Genomic DNA, 18182 nt, shown 5'->3' on the forward strand with positions numbered 1-18182 from the left:
CAACATTCAGAAAACTAAGATTATGGCATCTGGTCCCATCACTTCATGGGAAATAGATGGGGAAACAGTGGCACACTTAATTTTTCTGGGCTCCAAAATCACTGCAGATGGGGACTGCAGCCATGAAGTTAAAAGACGCTTACTCCTTGGAAGGAAAGTTATGACCAACCTAGATAGCATATTGAAAAGCAGAGACATTACTTTGCCAACAAAGGTCCATCTAGTCAAGGCTATGATTTTTCCAGAAGTAATGTATGGATGTGAGTTGGACTGTGAAGGAAGCTGAGCACCGAAGAATTGATGCTTTTGAACTGTGGTGTTGGAGAAGACTCTTGAGAGTCCCTTGGACTGCAAGCAGATCCAACCAGTCCATTCTGAAGGAGATCAGTCCTGGGTGTTCTTTGGAAGGAATGATGTTAAAGCTGAAACTCCAGTACTTTGGCCACCTCATGCAAAGAGTTGACTCATTGGAAAAGACTCTGATGCTGGGAGGGATTGGGGGCAGGAGGAGAAGGGGACGACAGAGGATGAGATGGCTGGATGGCATCACCAACTCGATGGACGTGAGTTTGAGTGAACTCCGGGAGTTGGTGATGGACAGGGAGGCCTGGCGTGCTGCAATTCATGAGGTCGCAAATAGTCGGACACGACTGAGCGACTGAACTGAACTGAACTGAATACTCCACTGTGTATATGTACCACAGCTTTCTTATCCATTTGTCTGCTGATGGACATCTAGGTTGCTTCCATGTCCTGGCTATTATAAACAGTGCTGTGATGAACATTGGGGTACACATGTCTCTTTCAATTCTGGTTTCCTTGGTGTGTATGCCCAGCAGTGGGATTGCTGGGTCATTGGTAGACTGATTTTAAAAAATATTTAAATCAGACTTTTCCAGTCTGATTCATTTCTCATATACAATAACTTTTTAGTTCAAGGAAAAACCATGATAAAATCTTTTTGAAGATACTTTAATGGCAGTTAAACTCAACATCCAGTCACAATCATACACATTATTCAATTCTATGAAGGCATGATAATGTGAACAGTCATGGTCAAGTTCACATGTGTTTATGCATGGAAAATAACACAATTTGCTCTTGGCCAACAGCAATTATAAAGTAGAATTGTATTTAAGACACATCCTGACTTTAGTTTTATTTTTTTTATATATAAAATATGTTTATAGTTAATGGTAAAATCTGATTCTCTAAAACAAAATTTAGGGGATAGCCTTGACTTCCACTCTATTAATGATAGAGTAACAGGAACCAGATTTTCCATCTCACCCTTGAAAAACTAAAGGAAAACAAACAAAAACACCAAGAAAAAAAAATATGAAAAAGTGGGGTTCAAGATACTGGACATCAGGCAAGTAAGGTCAGTAATCTCTGAGAAGTGGAAAAGCGTAGATGAACCTGAAGATTGCCGTATCCTACTGCCTAGAGAAATTCTCTAATCTGCAAGGCAGAGACAGGGAACTCAGACAGAGCCTGGCCATCTCCCTCAACAGAGGAAATGGAGTTATGAGTCTGGGGATGCCAAGTCATCTGGAGTTTGCAGGAAAGAGTATTGGAGAGGGAAAACTTGTGTAGACAGAGAATGGTTACAATTTTCAGAGGATTCCCCCTCAAGTTCTCACTGAAATACTGATCAGCATGTGTGTGTAAGGAAACTATCTGAAGACAAGGAAACAACTAATTTCCCTCAAAGATTAGAGGAAGCAGTGATAAGAGCCCACAAAGGCCTGAGAACAGTGACTGTCCCAAACAAATAAGGTAGAAAAAATTCACAATTTATAAAACATTAGAATACAAAGATAAGTTCTGAGGAAAATGAGCTCTACACTAAATGCTGCTATGTGCACGTGCATGCTAAGTCACACCAGTCATGTCTGACTCTTTTCAACCCCAAGGACTGAAGTCCGCCAGGCTCCTCTGTCTATGGGATTATCCAGGTAAGAACACTGGAGTGGGTTGCCATGCCCTCCTCCAGGAGATCTTCCCGATCCAGGGATTGAACTCACATGTCTTATGTTACCTGCATTGCCATGTGGATTCTTTACAAATAGTGCCATCTGGGCAGCCCTAAATGCTGCTATGGTCCCACTTAACTAAGCTGAAAAGCAAGGCCTGGAAGGATAAAACTGATTCCAAATGTTTTAATGACATGCCAGAACAAATCTCAAGAATATTTATAGGAATGCAAATATATGCAGAGACAAAGTAAATTTCAAAATGTCTGATATCTAACCAAACTTTGCCAGGTGTACAATTAAGCATGAATAAAGTAGTTCATAATGTTGAGAATAATAAGTTAAACTGACCAAGAAATAACACGGTTGATAGAATTAGTAGCTAAGAATACTAATAGTTATTATAAATGTATTTCATATATTCACAAAGCTTGAAGAAATACTAGCCACATTAAGTAGAGATGAGGGAGAGATGAAAAATTTTCAAATATAAAAATAAGATATTTAAATATGAAAACTACAATGACTGCAATGAAAACTACATTAGTCAATTTAGACAATAAAGCAGGAAAGATTAATGAACGTGAAGGCATACCAATAGAAAGTTTCCCAAATGAAATATATAGGGGAAAAAATATTAAAAAAATAAACAGCATTAGCAAACTGTGGGACAACTTCAAGTGGCTAAAAGTACATGTAACCAGAGATCAGGAAGGAGAGAGAAAAGAAAAATATTTGAAGAATTAATAACCAAAAATGTTTCAAATTTGATGAAAACAACACACACACCAATCCAAAATGTTCAAAAAATCTCGAGCATAGGAAGCAGGAGAAAAACTACACCAAGTGATAACACAATGGAATTGTTCATAACCAGTGATAAACAGAAAAACTTCACAGCAGCTTGAGGGAAAAAAAGGCAAGTTAGCCACAGGGAAATGAACGATAGAAGCAAGATGGCATATTATTTTTAAAGTACTGGGGAAAAAGAAAAAAAAAAAAAAAAAACTCTACCAATATACAATTTTTACACACTGAAAATAACTTTTAAAAACAAAGTGAAATTAAAACTTTTTAAGACATAGAATACCTGAGCTGCTATATCATCAGCAAAGCTGCTCTATGATAAATGTTGAAAGATGTCCTTCAAACAGAAATAAAATGATAGCAGAAGAATATTGAACACTGAACTTGAAAAAACTGATTCTTTTTCTTGTTATTCAAATTAATTTAAAAAGATAATCAACAGTTTAAACCAAGAAGTGCATCATTGTAAAAGCACAGAGACCAGAAAGGGAGAAACAAAAATACAGCATTGTAAGTTTTTTTACACTATATCTGCAGCAATATGAGATCACTTGAAGATAAACTGTGACAGGTAAACTACTAAAACAATTTAAGAGAAAAAAAAAACAGAAAACAGCTTAAAAGTCAGAAAAACAGATCAAATAAAATATACTTAATCCAAAAGAAGGCAGAAAGGGAGGGAAAAGGGAACAAAAAACAGATAAGATAAATGGGAAACAACAAGGTGGTAGATCTCATTCTAATCATATCAATAAATATGTTAAATATAAATGGTCTAAACACCCTCAGTATAAAAAGGAGATCATCAGACTGGAAAAAAACAAACAGATAAACAAACCAAACTCTGGACTACCCATAAGATTCCTACTTTAAATATAAAGAAACAAATAAAGAGGAGAAGAAGATACACCATGCTAACACTATTCAAAAGAAAGCTGTCTAAATGCAGTGTGGTATCTTGGCAATGCTACCAAAGTCTCAGTGCAGACATTTTTTGTAGAAATTGAGAAGTGGAATCTAAAACTTAAACAGAAATGCAAAGGGCCTAGAGTAGCCAAAACAACTCTCAAGAAGAATAGCAAAGTTGGAGAACTTACACTGCCTTAATTCAAGAATTATTTTAAAGCTGAAGTTTTCAAAATAGGTGAAGTATAGGCATAAAGGTACAAAAGTAGACCTGTGGAGAATAGAGTCCTGAAATAAACCCACAAATATATGGCCAACTGTTTTTAATGATGATGCAAAGGCAGTTCTGTGGAGAAAAAAATCACTTTCTCAGTAAATAGTCCTGAAACAACTGGATATCTAATGCAAAGACAAACAAGCAAGGGGCTTCAAACTATACTTTGCATCACACAGAAATTAAATGAGAGTGGATTGTAGGCCTATGTGTAAAACCTAAAATTCCTGGAAGAAAACCTTTGTGACATTGGCTTAGGCAAAGATTTCTTTTATATGATACAAAAATCACAATCTGTAAAAGAAAGTACTGATGAGCAAGACTACTTTATCAACTTTACAAACTTCTGCAATTCAAAAGACACTCTTAAGAGGATGAAAAGACAAGCTTCAGACTGGGAAAACATTTTTGGAAGGCATGTATCTGATGAAAGCAAAGAATACAAAAGATTCACAGTAAGTAAACAAATAACCAAACTGAAAAATGGGTTAAACTGAAAAATGGCAAAATGTTTCAATAGACACTTCACCAGAGAAGATAGATGGGTGGAAAATAAATGTATGAAGAATATGCCCAAAAGGATTAGAAACTGTAACCTTCACATTCTGCTTCTAGGGATGGAAATTGGCACAACCACTTTGGGAAACAGCTTTTTTGTTGTTCAGCCACTCTGTGTCTGACCCTGTGACCCCCATGGACTGCAGCATGCCAGGCTTCCCTGTCCTTCACCATCTCCCAGAGTATTTTCAAACTCATGTCCATTGAGTCAGTGACGCCATTCAGCCATCTTGTCCTCTGTTGTCCCCTTCTCCTCTTGCGTTCAATCTTTGCCAGCATCAGGGTCTTTTCCAATGAGTCAGCTCTTTGCATCAGGTGGCCAAAGTATTGGAGTTTCAGCTTCAACATCAGTCCTTCCAGTGAATATTCAGGGTTGATTTCCTTTAGGATTGACTGGTTTGATCTTCTTGCTGTCCAAAGGACTCTCAAGATTATTCACCAGTGTCACAGTTCAAGGGCATCAATTCTTCAGCACTCAGCCTTTTTTATTGTCCAGCTCTCACATCCGTACATGACTACTGGAAAAACCATAGCTTTGACTATACAGACCTTTGCAGGTAATGTGATATGTCTGCTTTTTTTAAAAAATTATTTTTTAATTTTATTTTATTTTTAAACATTACAAAATTGTATTAGTTTTGCCAAATATCAAAATGAATCCACCACAGGTATACATGTGTTCCCCATCCTGAACCCTCCTCCCTCCTCCCTCCCCATACCATCCCTCTGGGTCGTCCCAGTGCACTAGCCCCAAGCATCCAGTATCGTGCATCGAACCTGGACTGGCAACTCATTTCATACATGATATTATACATGTTTCAATGCCATTCTCCCAAATCTTCCCACCCTCTCCCTCTCCCACAGAGTCCATTAAGACTGTTCTATACATCAGTGTCTCTTTTGCTGTCTCGTACGCAGGGTTATTGTTACCATCTTTCTAAATTCCATATATATGTGTTAGTATACTGTATTGGTGTTTTCCTTTCTGGCTTACTTCACTTTGTATAATAGGCTCCAGTTTCATCCACCTCATTAGAACTGATTCAAAGGTATTCTTTTTAATGGCTGAGTAATACTCCATTGTGTATATGTGCCATAGCTTTCTTATCCATTCATCTGCTGATGGACACCTAGGTTGCTTCCATGTCCTGGCTATTATAAACAGTGCTGCGATGAACATTGGGGTACACGTGTCTCTTTCCCTTCTGGTTTCCTCAGTGTGTATGCCCAGCAGTGGGATTGCTGGATCATAAGGCAGTTCTATTTCCAGTTTTTGTCTAGGTTTGTCATAGCTTTTCTTCCAAGGAGCAAGCACCTTTTAATTTCATGGCTACAGTCACCATCCACCGTGATTTTAGAGCCCAAACAGCTTTGCATTATCTTAAAAAGTTATAAAAAAGACCCAGAAATTTCATGCCAGGAATCTAACCAGGAGAAATGAAAGCACATTTCCACACAAAGGCTTATATGCAAAAGATCAGAGCATCATTCATAAGAGCCAAAAGGTAGAAACAACTCCAGTGTTCATGAACTGATGAAAGAATAAGCAAAACACGGTATACAATGGAATACTGTTTGCCAATAAAAAAGAAAGAAATGCTGATACATGGTACAATGTAGATGAGCCTAAAAAAAACAATGTTTTAAGTTATGTGCAATGTCCTGAAAAGGCAAATATGTAGAGACAGAAAGTATATTACTAATTGCCTGGGGCTGAGGGTGGGAATAGAGATGGACTGAAATTTGATATAAAGGGATCTTTAGGGAATGCTGGGAATGCTCTAAAATTGTATTGTGGTGATAGTTGCACAACTCTGTAAATTGACTAAAAGTCACTGAATTGTATATTTAAAATTATACACTTAAAATGGATGGTTTCTATGGTATGTAAATCACAGCTCAGTAGAGCTGTTAAATATATATCCCCCAATGACTTCTTACTGTACCTAGAATTAAGTCAAAACATTCAGCACTGCTGCTGCTAAGTCGCTTCAGTCGTGTCCGACTCTGTGCGACCCCATAAGCAGCAGCCCACCAGGCCCCCCCATCCCTGGGATTCTCCAGGCAAGAATGCTGGAGTGGGTTGCCATTTCCTTCTCCAATGCATGAGAGTGAAAGGTGAAAGTGAAGTCGCTCAGTCGTGTCCGACTCTTCATGACCCCATGGACTGCATGCAGCCTACCAGGCTCCTCTGTCCATGGGATTTTCCAGGCAAGAGTACTGGAGTGGGGTGCCATTGCCTTCTCTGAAACATTGAGCACTACTTGAACCCAAATTCTAAGCTGTTTCTACTCTTCTGCTCCTGTTTTCCCAGGAGAATGAATGACTTGTCAAAAGGCTTCTATAGATGAAACAGATTTTTACATGAATTTGCACAACTGAGGTACCCAGGGGGAATGAGAAGTGGGTTAATGATGGAAAAAAAAAAAGAAATGAGGACTTGTTACCCTTGTGTTTGATTGCCTTTATCACGCCATTCAGGCTTAGGATCTAATGCTCAGCCTTCCTGGCTCTATCCAACAACTGAGGTACGATTAAATTTAAGTAAAAGGTCATGAGTTACAAGCTGGAATCAAGATTGCCAGGAGAAATATCAACAACCTCAGATATGTGGATGATATCACTCTAACAGCAGAAAGCCAAGAGGAACTAAAGAACCTCTTGATGAGGATGAAGGAGGAGAATGAAAAAGCCAGCTGAAAGTGCAATATTAAAAATAACAAAACACTAAGATTATGGCATCTGACCCCAACACTTTATGACAAATAGAAGGGGAAAAGGTGGAGGCAGTGACAGATTTCCTCTTCTTGGGCTCTAATATCATCGCAGATGGTGACTGCAGCCATGAAATTAGAAGATGATTGCTCCTTGGCAGGAAAGCTATGACAAACTTAGACAGTGTTTTAAAATGCAAAGACATAACTTTGCCAACAAAGGTCCATATAGTCAAGTCTACGGTCTTTCCAGTAGTCATGTGTGGTTGTGAGAGCTGGACCATAAAGAAGGCAGAACGCTGAAGAACTGATTCTTTCAAATTGTGGTGCTGGAGAAGACTCTTGAGAGTCCGTTGGACTACAAGGGGATCAATTTTAAAGGAAATCAACCCTGAATATTCATTGGAAGGACTGATGCTGACGCTGAAGCTCTAATACTTTGGCCATCTGATGTGAACAGCCAACTCATTGGAAAAGACCCTGATGCTTGGAAAGATTGAAGGCAGAAGGAGAAGAATTCAGGGGAGAGATCAGAACTATTCACCTTAATTCTAAGATTTTTTAGAACACATCTAATTCATCTTAGTGGTCTTCAGAGACTATCTCAACCCTGGGTATGGCCCAGAACAGATGCTTGGTCAATATCACTGAATGAACAACAACAACACAAAAAAAGGAGCCAGCAGGAAGCCTATTATAGTCTTATAAAAACACTGCCTAAGTATTGAGTGTTTTTCCATTTAATATCTATTTGCTTATCTGGGAAACCAGCTACTGTTGGAAAAGCAGTGTTCTTAGAACAATTCATCTTGAAGACTTTCTTATAGCTCAATACCAAATGTCAATTCCCATGCATTCTCTCTCCTGTAGTGAAAATTGGCTTGACTTGCTTATCCCTTAGTCCCAGAGTTCCCAGCTGTTCCATGACATATTGTTAAGTGAGCATTGAGGCTGAAAGTGAGTTAGTTTTCAAGCCAGGTGACAGTGAAGCCTGCTGAAGCTGCCATAGTAATGAGGGAGGGAAGGAAGGAGGGAAGGGAAGACAGGAGAAAGGGAGGCAGGCAGGGTAATACATATCAATTCAAAATTTTACCATAAGGTAGAATAACTTAAGTGCTATAATAAATCTCCCCATGGAAGCTCAAAGGGGGTAGTGATTCATTTGTATTAGGGAAATTGAGAAGGATTTGAACAAGAAGGTGGTGTTCGTTTTGGGTCTTCCTTGAAGAATAAGTAGGATTTACAGGCTTAGAATAAGGGAAGGGCATTAAGAATGAGGGATCCACATTAGCAAAGGCCTGGAAAAATGGAAATGTATGAAACAGTGAGGAACGTCTGTGTGAATAAAGAATAAGGTGAATGAAAATGAATGGTAGTAGATAAGACTGGAAAGGTGGTTCTGGGCCAGACTTGTTGGGGATAGGGGCATGAATACTACATCACCAATTACAGACAAATGTCTATGGACATGCAGTAAGAAATGATTTACACTGAGAAATGAATCTTATATTGTAACCCAATAAACACAAACACAGATCGAAAACTGAAACAAATTGTCCACAGAAAATATCTACTATTTCTTATGCAACGTATACTGACATTTTCTATCTCATTTTTTTTCACAAGTGCTTCTAGCAACTAATTCATTTCATGACAAATGGTTCATAATCTGTGTTTTGAAAAATACTGCTACAGACAATGGGGAATCAGTGAATGTGTTTGAGGAATAACATATCAACTCTAGTGCTTTAGGAAGATAGTTCTCACAGCAGTTGGATGGAATTAAAAATTGGGGGCAGAATGAAGATAGAAGCAATAGAAGCAATTCTATAGGTGGAAATGGATATAACCCTGTAATTATCCAAGCTGGTCATGATGAATGCCTAAAACAGGACAGTGAATGTGGAGATTGAGAGTAGGGTAAGAATCTGAGCCAGATGTTGAAGGTAGAAATAGTGGGACTTGCTAACTAATCAAAAGTGAGTTATAAAAAAGAAGGGGTAACCAGCATCAACATTCAGGTTTCAGTCTGAGGTAACTGTGCAGGGAAGTGATGGCATTAAACAAGAGGTTTCATGGGAGGAGCTGGATTGGGGCAGGAATAAACAAAGTCTAGAGATTTGGTCAACTTCAGCTATGTCTGTGGAAAAGCCAGGTGGACAAGCCCAGTAGACTGTGTGATATATCAGGCTGAAACTTGGAAGGAAGATAGGGGGTAGAAATTGGAGATTTGGAGATAATATTTGAAGCCATAGGAGTACAAGAGGTAACTCATGAAAATGTGTAGAGAGAGAAAAAAGAAGACCCAGGGCAGGAACTTAGATTTAAGAGGATCTACTTAACACTACAATATTTACTTACAAAATTAGTTTTTCCCTTCTTAAGTGAAGAAAGCGTATTGTGTATGGATATGTGTGCATTTGGGGCATGGGTGTCTGCAATGTGTGTGTATGGGTGGCATGTGCATGTTAAGGAGATATTAGTATGCATTTGGGGAGCTGGTGAAGGGCCCTGGTTGCTCTAGTGGTGGCCGCACTCACATTCTTTGCCTTGTAGCTTCTTCTCCTTTCCTTCCCTGGTTTCCATCTCCCCTCTTTTGCCCTATTCTTCCCTTCCCCTTTCCACATATCCACATGCTCCTTCATCACCACTTGGAAGCCCAAGGAATTGATGGGCAAAATAGACCACAGTGGGATTTGGGGGCTGAGATCTGGAACATAATGTTGAAGTGTGGTTTAGATTAAAAGGAAAGACAGGGCTGTGAGCATGGTTTCAGAAGCATTAGTGGGGAATTGTCTGTGGTGATATTTCCCACTTCAAATTCTGCCATCAGTATGTGGGAATGTGTTTGTGTGTGTCACTACAAATATATATGTGACTACAAGTATGTATATTTATGTGAATGTGCCTGGAGGTGTGTATGGCTCTCAGCTGGACTTAATCAGATTATGGGGTGGTATTATCTTCATCACTGGGCTTCTGTGGTGGTTCAGATGGTAAAGAATCTGCCTGCAATACAGGAGACCTGGGTTCCATCCCTGGGTCGGGAAATCCCCTGGAGAAGGAAATGGCCACCCACTCCAATATCCTTGTCTGGAGAATTCCATGGACAGAGGAGCCTGGTGGGCTACAGTCCATGGGGTCACAGAGTTGGACATAACTGAGGAACTAACATTTTTACTTTTCATCCTTATCACTACTACTTTAGCAAAGAAGCAAAAGTATTTTTTTTAACAATAACAACAAAAAAGACTGCTTTATTTATACCTTTAGGAGATTTAGGATTAGAACAGCTAAAGAATTATGGATAATGGTTAATCAGATTATCAGCATTTGTTGAAATGCATATGCCAAGTGAATAGGAGGATATGTTCTCTCTTCCTTTCCTAGCTGTGTGACTATAGATAGGTTACCTAACCTCGTTGAGCCTTGGTATCCTTTCTGTAAAGTGGGGATAATAATTCATACCACAGATTCCCATTAGCAAGATTGAGCATTAAATGAGCCAAGAGTTTTAAAACTAGTAGGTGTTCAACCATTGTTGGTTCTTTTCTCCAGTTCCTTCTATCCCTTCCTTTTCTTCACTTATAATACATGTTTTACCTGTCCATATGTGAACATCAAGTATGTATTTGTAGTACTTTCCCCATTTTAAATTCTTAAACCAAGTGATATAACCTTTGCATATTACTGTAAAATTGTCAAAAGCAGGTTAATTTAAAACACTTTTGGTACATATATATCTAGAATTATGTCTTCTTTGTGAATTGACCCTTTCTCATATAGTTCAGTCATGTCATTTAATTGCTGTATTTAGATCATTTATATTCAACATAATTATTGATATGTTAAGGCTAAGTCTGCCATTTTATCTTTTGTTACCTGTTTTTTCTCTCTGTTTTTATTTTTTCTCTTTTCTTTGTTCTGCATTTATGTGGGTGACTTGAACATTTTTTTGAATTCCATTTAACGTATCTATAATTTTTTTTAGTTAAAGTATAGTTGATTTGCAATATTATATTAGGTTCAGGTGTACAACAGAGTGATTCAATATTTTATATACTATGTACCATTCGAAGCTATTATAAAATATTGGCTATAATTCTCTGTGTTTTACAATCTATGTATAATATTTATTTTATACATAGTTTTTTATGTCTCTTATTCCCCTACCCCTTATCTTTCCCTTCCCCCACTTTCCTCTCCTACTGGTAACCACTAGTTCGTTCTCTATATTTGCGAGTCTGTTTCTATATTTTGCTATGCTCATTGGTTTGTTTTATTTGTTAGAATCCACATATAATAGACAACATACAGAATTTAGATCCTCAAAAAGCTAAAAATAGAACTACCATATGATTCAGGAATTCCACTCCTGTGTATATAATCCAAAGAAAATGAAAACACTAATTCAAAAAGATATATGCACCCCTATGTTTATAGCATCATAATTTACAATAGCTAAGATATGGAAGAAATCTTAGTGTCCATCAACAGATGAATGGATCAATAAGATGGAATTTTACCTCCCTTTTACATTCCTTTACACTCTCTGTTCATAATATAAATGTCTTAAATATTTCCTCTATACACATTCAGAACAACATGAGACAGTGTAATAAATTATGATCCAATTATCAAACAAGATTCATACAACTCAAGAGGAAAAGAAATTCTGTTGTATTTACCCAGGTTTTAGTCTACTATATTCTTTCTTCCAAGTTTCCTCCTTTTACCATTTATTTTCTGTTTTAAGATTTACTTTAGTCATGCTTATAAGATAGACATCCTACACATAAATTCCCTGTCTCCTTTCATCTAAGAGTATCTTGATTATCCCTTTATTCCTGAAGGTTATTAGCACTGAACATAGGATTCTTGGTTGATGATTCTTTTTCCTTCAGCACTTGAAAAATGTGCTACTTCCTGCTAGGGCCTCATCACTTTCTGATGAGGAATCTGCTGACTTTCTTTTCTTTTTTTTCCCTTAAAGGTTGTCAACCACAAGTTGGCACTTTCCATGGGTGCTTGCCATCTACCTCTACAAGGATTAAATCATGTGCTGCTGCCACAACTGACCTACAACACCCCCTGAAGGACTTCAGGATGGAGAGCAGTAATCTTTGGATGAAGATCAGCTGTCCTACAATCTGCATACTGGAAAAGATACAATTTAAAGGAGTATCTCCAACCTGGATGAAAGGACTTTTTATCAGGTACTCTTAACTAGCTAATGCACAGTGAACACTGAAGGGAAATTGACTCTTGGATTAATTCCCACTTCTAAAGGCCCCTACACCAGACTGTTCTATAGAGAGGACTGCTGATCTCAAATTCACCTTAAAACAATGTTCAAACACAGGACACTCACCAGGATGAGAAAAAGACATCAAAAGTAGACAGCTTACCCAAGATGCTAGACCTGATTCATATGATCATTTATAATGTTTTCTTGATTTCTTAGACCTCTGCATACAAATCAAATGTTTTTTTACCATGGACACAATCATATGCTAATTTTAAAGGTCAATCCAATTGTTGAGTTGTGGCCAATTACCTGTGTCTAGTACTTCCAAATTACCTTGGTAGATTTCTCCACTCCAAGGCTCTAATTGGATGACCCTTAAAAAACTTTATTTCTGTCCTGTTCTGGCTACTCTTGTATTGCTAGGTGGGATCTTCTCTACTGGCCAATTAATAATGCCTGCTCTGACCCTGGTTATTGTTCAAGCTCAAGCAGAGCAACAAGCAAAAATTCAGCCAAGGAACACAACTTCTCACAATTATGGGATGGATTTATATGGTTAACACCAGATTGTGGTCATTTAAGATGTAAGCAATCCCCCCCACCCCGCTTTATCTTGAGAACAATTAAATTATGCCAAGGATAAGCAGCCTAGTGACACTAGGAAATTGGATTGGGAGCCATATGGACAGTGAAAATATATAATTTCCCTGAAAGATAAAGATTGGTACTGCATAAGAATAAGTCAAAAGATCTGAGGATATAGGGGGCTTCACCTAATGGAAGTTACTGGCTTCTTACTTATGACTTTAATAATATTGCTAATTATATTATTTGTACTTTGCCTGTTCTACAAGATTATTGCTTCTTGTTTGACCAAATGTGTGACTGAACCTCCAATGAAAATAATGATGACTAGGTAAATTGAAGCAGTTGATCAAATATTCTGTATGTGATCAACAATTATAATAATGTAACTCTATATGGGAAGATACAAAAAGGGGAAATTTTCTGGGACTATAGTGGCTTAACTAAGACAAATTAGTCCAGAGACCTTTGATTACTATTGATAAGACCTAGTCCAGTAACAGCACATTGAGTGGCCTGCCTGGAAAATCTTCTTGAGACCTGAGAATGAGCCTTCCTAGCAATGTGGGACAAAATAGTCATGAAATGCCTCCCAAAGTATGGCTGAATTTATAACCATGAAGGGGCCCTGTCAACCACAAATTGGCCCTTGCTGTGGGAGCTTGCCATCTACCTATACAAGGATTAAATCATGTGTTGCTGCAGCTGCTAACCTCCAACACCCTCTGAAGGAGTTCAGGGTAGAGAGCAGAAATGAGGCATTTTGTGTTCTAGGAAACTGGCAGGACAGGTCTTAAGATAGTTAGATATTCTCAGGAGCTGATTTTATGAGCCCAATTCTTGTATCTCCTCATACTTAGAAAAGCCCAAAACTCCTTCATGGTGAACAACTGTTCTTGTGACTAGCAAAAGCTTCATGAGACCAGCAAAAACTTTCTACAAAAAATATGTGCTTGATTGCATGTACTCCCACTTTCCCCCCTACCTCTTTGGAGCAGTTTCTCAGGGCTGTCTGAGGTGCTGTCTCCCGGGGTGAAGTCATCATATTTCTCCAAATAAAACTTAATTCGTAACTCTCATGTTGTGCATTTTTTTTCAGTCGACAAGGTATAGGTAAAATATTATTTCTTTGGCTGCTTCCTAGATCTTTTCTCTGCTTTTGTTTTCAGAAAGTTTACTTGTTGAATGTGTCTTGTATGAATTTCTTCGGGTCTTTCCTAATGATATTTGCTTAGTTTCTTGGATCTGGAGGTTTATGTCCTTTGCTCAGTTTGGGAAGTTTTAAGCCACTACTTCTTCAGGTACTTTTCTGGCCCTGTTTTATTTCTCTTCTCTGAGATTCTGTTGACATGAATGTTAGATCCTTTGTTATAACACTACAGGTCTGGAGGTTCTGGCTCTGTTCAATTCCTTCTTTTCTTTCTTCCTCTTCTTCTTCTTCTTTTTTTTTTTTTTTTTTTGCATTTAATTTCCCTCTGTTGTTCAGATTGGGTTATTTCTATTGTTTAATGTTTAAGTTGTCTGATTCTTTCCTCTGTCTTCTCCATCTTGCTGTTGAGCCTCTTCATTGAGTTTTTTTTTTTTTTTAAGTCTTTTTTTTTCCAGTTTTCAAACTTCCATTGATTTGCTTTGCACTTTACATTTCTTTGTTGAGACTTTCTATTTAAATGCTGAGATTGTCTATTTTATCATTTGTTGCAAGTGTGATGCATTTGCTCCCTGAAGCATTTTTATGATGGCTACTTTAAAATCCTTATCAGATAATTCTAACCTCTGTGCCATCTCAATCCTAGCATCTGTTTACTTTCTTTTGCCACTGAAATTGATAATCTTGGTATGTCAAGTGATTTTTTTTTTTCAATTAAATTTGGACACTCTGGAGCTCTTTGGTTTTTGCAGGCATTCTCTGACGTGCTACTTTTGCAGGGAAGAGGGGCAGCATAAGTCCAGGTTATCCACTGGGTCTCTGATTGACATCCAATTTGAGGAGAGGCTCTTTGCTATTGCTGGTTGGTGATGAGAGTTCTGGCCTCTCTATGGGCCTCCTAGGATCCTATCCCAGCTAGCAGTGGTAGGAATGCCAGGTTTACCACTGGTGAGGGTGGAAGTCATGCCCCTCCATTTGGTCTCTACTAAGATGGGTCACTTCTCCTTGCTTCCAACTGTTCCTTCTCTTGGGGTTGGGTAGGATTCCTTTAAAGTCTGTTAAAAATAAGTCTAGGCCCTTCACTTGCAGGCAAACGTTTATTATTAACTGCATTGTTATTATGACAGTTGACCTTTTCCTGCAACAAGGTGTCTCACTCCCTATATCTGGATCCTTTTGCAGAAAAGAAAATGCAACACATGCCCCCTCTCTACCTTTTACCAGACCCTCCTCGGAGAAGGCAATGGCAACCCACTCCAGTACTCTTGCCTGGAAAATCCCATGGATGGAGGAGCCTGGTAGGCTGCAGTCCATGGGGTCGCAAAGAGTCAGACACGACTGAGTGACTTCACTTTCACTTTTCACTTTCATGCTTTGGAGAAGGCAATGGCAACCCACTCCAGTATTCTTGCCTGGTGAATCCCAGGGACGGTGGAGCCTGGTGGGCTGCCGTCTATGGGGTCGCACAGAGTCGAACACGACTGACATGACTTAGCAGCCATGGGATAGAATGGGAAGCCCAGAACCTCTGCACACAAATGGACTGGGTTTCTGTCAAAATCTGGTATTTTCAAATGGTTTGGTTCTGGAAAAGTTACTTAAATTTTCTGAGCTTCCATTTTCCCAGTTGTAAAGTAAGTGTAGGAAGTTGTCAGGACTCTTGCAGCAATAGTAGGTCAATCAGCTTGGTAAATAATAGTTTCCTTCCTTTTACTCTCCAGAAGAGGTAGAGATATAATCCCTGCAAAGGACCAAAAAGCCAAAGCGCTTTCCCACTACCACCATCACGTGTGAATCTCATCTAAGGCATTCACTCCAAGGGTTAAATCTGTTGATCAAAGCCTTATTTCTTAAAGGGACACACTTGATATTCTCCCCCATTTTTCTTCAGGTTTCTAAAAAACACTAAAGAGAGACTGCCCGATCCACGTCACCCTCAGAAGAAGGGTGGAAGCCAAGGCAGAGATGGGTAGGTGGGGGACAAGGGGTCTTGGCAGAGAAGAGCAGAGGAAGGAAGGCCTAATGTTGGCCCAGGCAGTTCACTCAACCAAAGTTATTATGATCTGAGCAAGGACAGTATCATCCTCTAGCTAATGCCACTCCTGGAGAGAAGGGGGAGGGGATGTAGGCAACACCCACTTTGCCAACCTGCCCATCAGCCCATCACCTCTGGGTCCTGAGAGCAACTGCCAGTAGGTGGTAACTGCCTCCCCAGTCTCCACCACTCCCGCCCCTCTCCCCTCCCTGAGCATCTGGTAGAAGAGGAAGAAAGTGGTGAGTAAAAGCAAAAAATACACAAGAGCAAGTGCTGTCTGTCCTCTCAGTGCGGGCCTTGCATAAGATTCCTCCTTATCCCCAGCTGGCAGTCCCCAGCTGCTGCCACCAGCCCCTGATGCATTAGACTGCTCTTAAAAGGCTCAGCCGAGCTCGAGGTCCTGAAGTTGAACAGAAGACTGAAAAGAATCTAGATTCATAAAGAGCAAGGAGCCAAATACACCTTGGAGCCAATCAACACTTTAAAGAATAATGGGTCCAAGAATGCCATTTCCCTAACTCCCACCCAAGAAGAATAAAGCTGTCTTGGGACCAACACCGCCACCCCGGCCACACACACACACACCGCCCACCACCGCCCCCCCCCCCCCGCCCCCCCCACACACACTGTATGTCTCAATCTGGCTTTCTCAAACACATCTGACAAGAGATCCCTCTCGGTCAGTCTGTTTCTCTGCCTCTCTCTCTGCTAGTCTCAGTTCTGACTCTCCCCTGCCTCTTTCCCATCCTTGAATTCCATAGTGAATGGGATCCTTTCCCGTCCCTCTCCGCAAGTAGCCCAACAATAGATACTTTCTGTAGGTAATAGCCCTCTCCAGTAGTGAGGGATTTGTGGAGCTTCGGAGGGGGACTTGGGGGGCACTGCGATGTTGCACTTACCTGATCTCTTTAATGCTTTCCAATTTGCACATGATTTCCTGCTCATCTGCCATGCTTTTCACTCTCAACTTCACGTCCTGAGAAATACACAAACACACAGACCCAGGGATACAATAGACACAATGTAACCACCTCCTCTCGGCAGGAGGCTCTGAGCCTGTGCGGTAAGGACGTGGAGAAGGCCTGGGAGCTGTAGTTCACAGCTCCAGGACCAGCCAGGCGCCCAGGGGCCTGCAGGACTACAACTCCCAGAAGGCCAAGCGAGACACTCCTGTTTCTCTTCCTGCAGCCGCACTTTAAGTCAATTTGTCACCGATAATTGTGTCAAAGTTTGCCAGGAGTACAAAACAATAGTGATATTCGTTTGGGCGGTGCGCGGAAAAAAATGAGGAAGAAATACCACAGAAGGCTACTGAACAGATGAGAGACATACTCACATCCCGTGGGGGCCCCTCCCACCAACAAAAGCTTGCCAGGTGTCGCTCATTAATGGACACTGGGGCTGGAGAGAAACTCTGCAGGTGACATTGCTTCTGAGAGATTGAGTGTTCTGGCAACCGTCTGGAAACTAGTGGCTTTGGCATTCAGATGGAGATGGAGTGGAGGTAGAGAGAGGCGAAGGAAGGAGGGAGCAGCTGCTATAGCTGAAGGATGGAGAGGGGGTGACCTCCTTCCTCCCTGACCTCCATCCATTCTAGTTACTGAGTTCAGACTTTGCCAATCAACAAAGGAGGTACTGGGGACAGTACTGGGTGGATACTGGGGTTGGCACCGGGGTGAAGCAACGATAAATAAAAGCAAGTCCTTGCCTTTGAGGAGCAGAAGAGTATGAAAAATTACCCATTAACTAAAGTGCATTGTGCTGTCATAATACAGAAATGGATAAAGTGTAATCTGAGCAGAGAAAATGTAAATAGGTCTCAAAAGGTAACTGAGAATTTTCCAGTCCATTGAGGAGGACTGACTTTCCAGGACAGGGCGCAGCACATACAGAAAGGAATGGGCAAGTAGACCAAGATGTCTGAAGCACAAG

At 39.9% G+C, this 18182-nt stretch overlaps 1 protein-coding gene across 3 annotated transcripts in view; it reads right to left on the reverse strand.

Annotated features, from left to right (window-relative positions):
- Positions 1-17325, reverse strand: part of ZC4H2 (zinc finger C4H2-type containing) — a 75968-nt gene extending 58643 nt beyond the window's left edge. The window contains exon 1 of one of the 3 annotated variants that reach the window (XM_006061356.3): positions 17150-17325. In XM_006061356.3, the coding sequence (XP_006061418.1) occupies positions 17150-17202 (53 nt within the window). In that variant the 5' untranslated portion in view covers positions 17203-17325. The remainder of the gene's footprint in view (positions 1-17149) is intronic. The other 2 variants (XM_006061355.3, XM_044936624.1) reach the window with 2 other exon arrangements.
- Positions 17326-18182: the final 857 nt, after the last annotated feature.

Source organism: Bubalus bubalis, chromosome X (genome assembly GCF_019923935.1).
Source record: "Bubalus bubalis isolate 160015118507 breed Murrah chromosome X, NDDB_SH_1, whole genome shotgun sequence".
In the NCBI taxonomy this organism is placed as follows: Eukaryota; Metazoa; Chordata; class Mammalia; order Artiodactyla; family Bovidae; genus Bubalus; species Bubalus bubalis.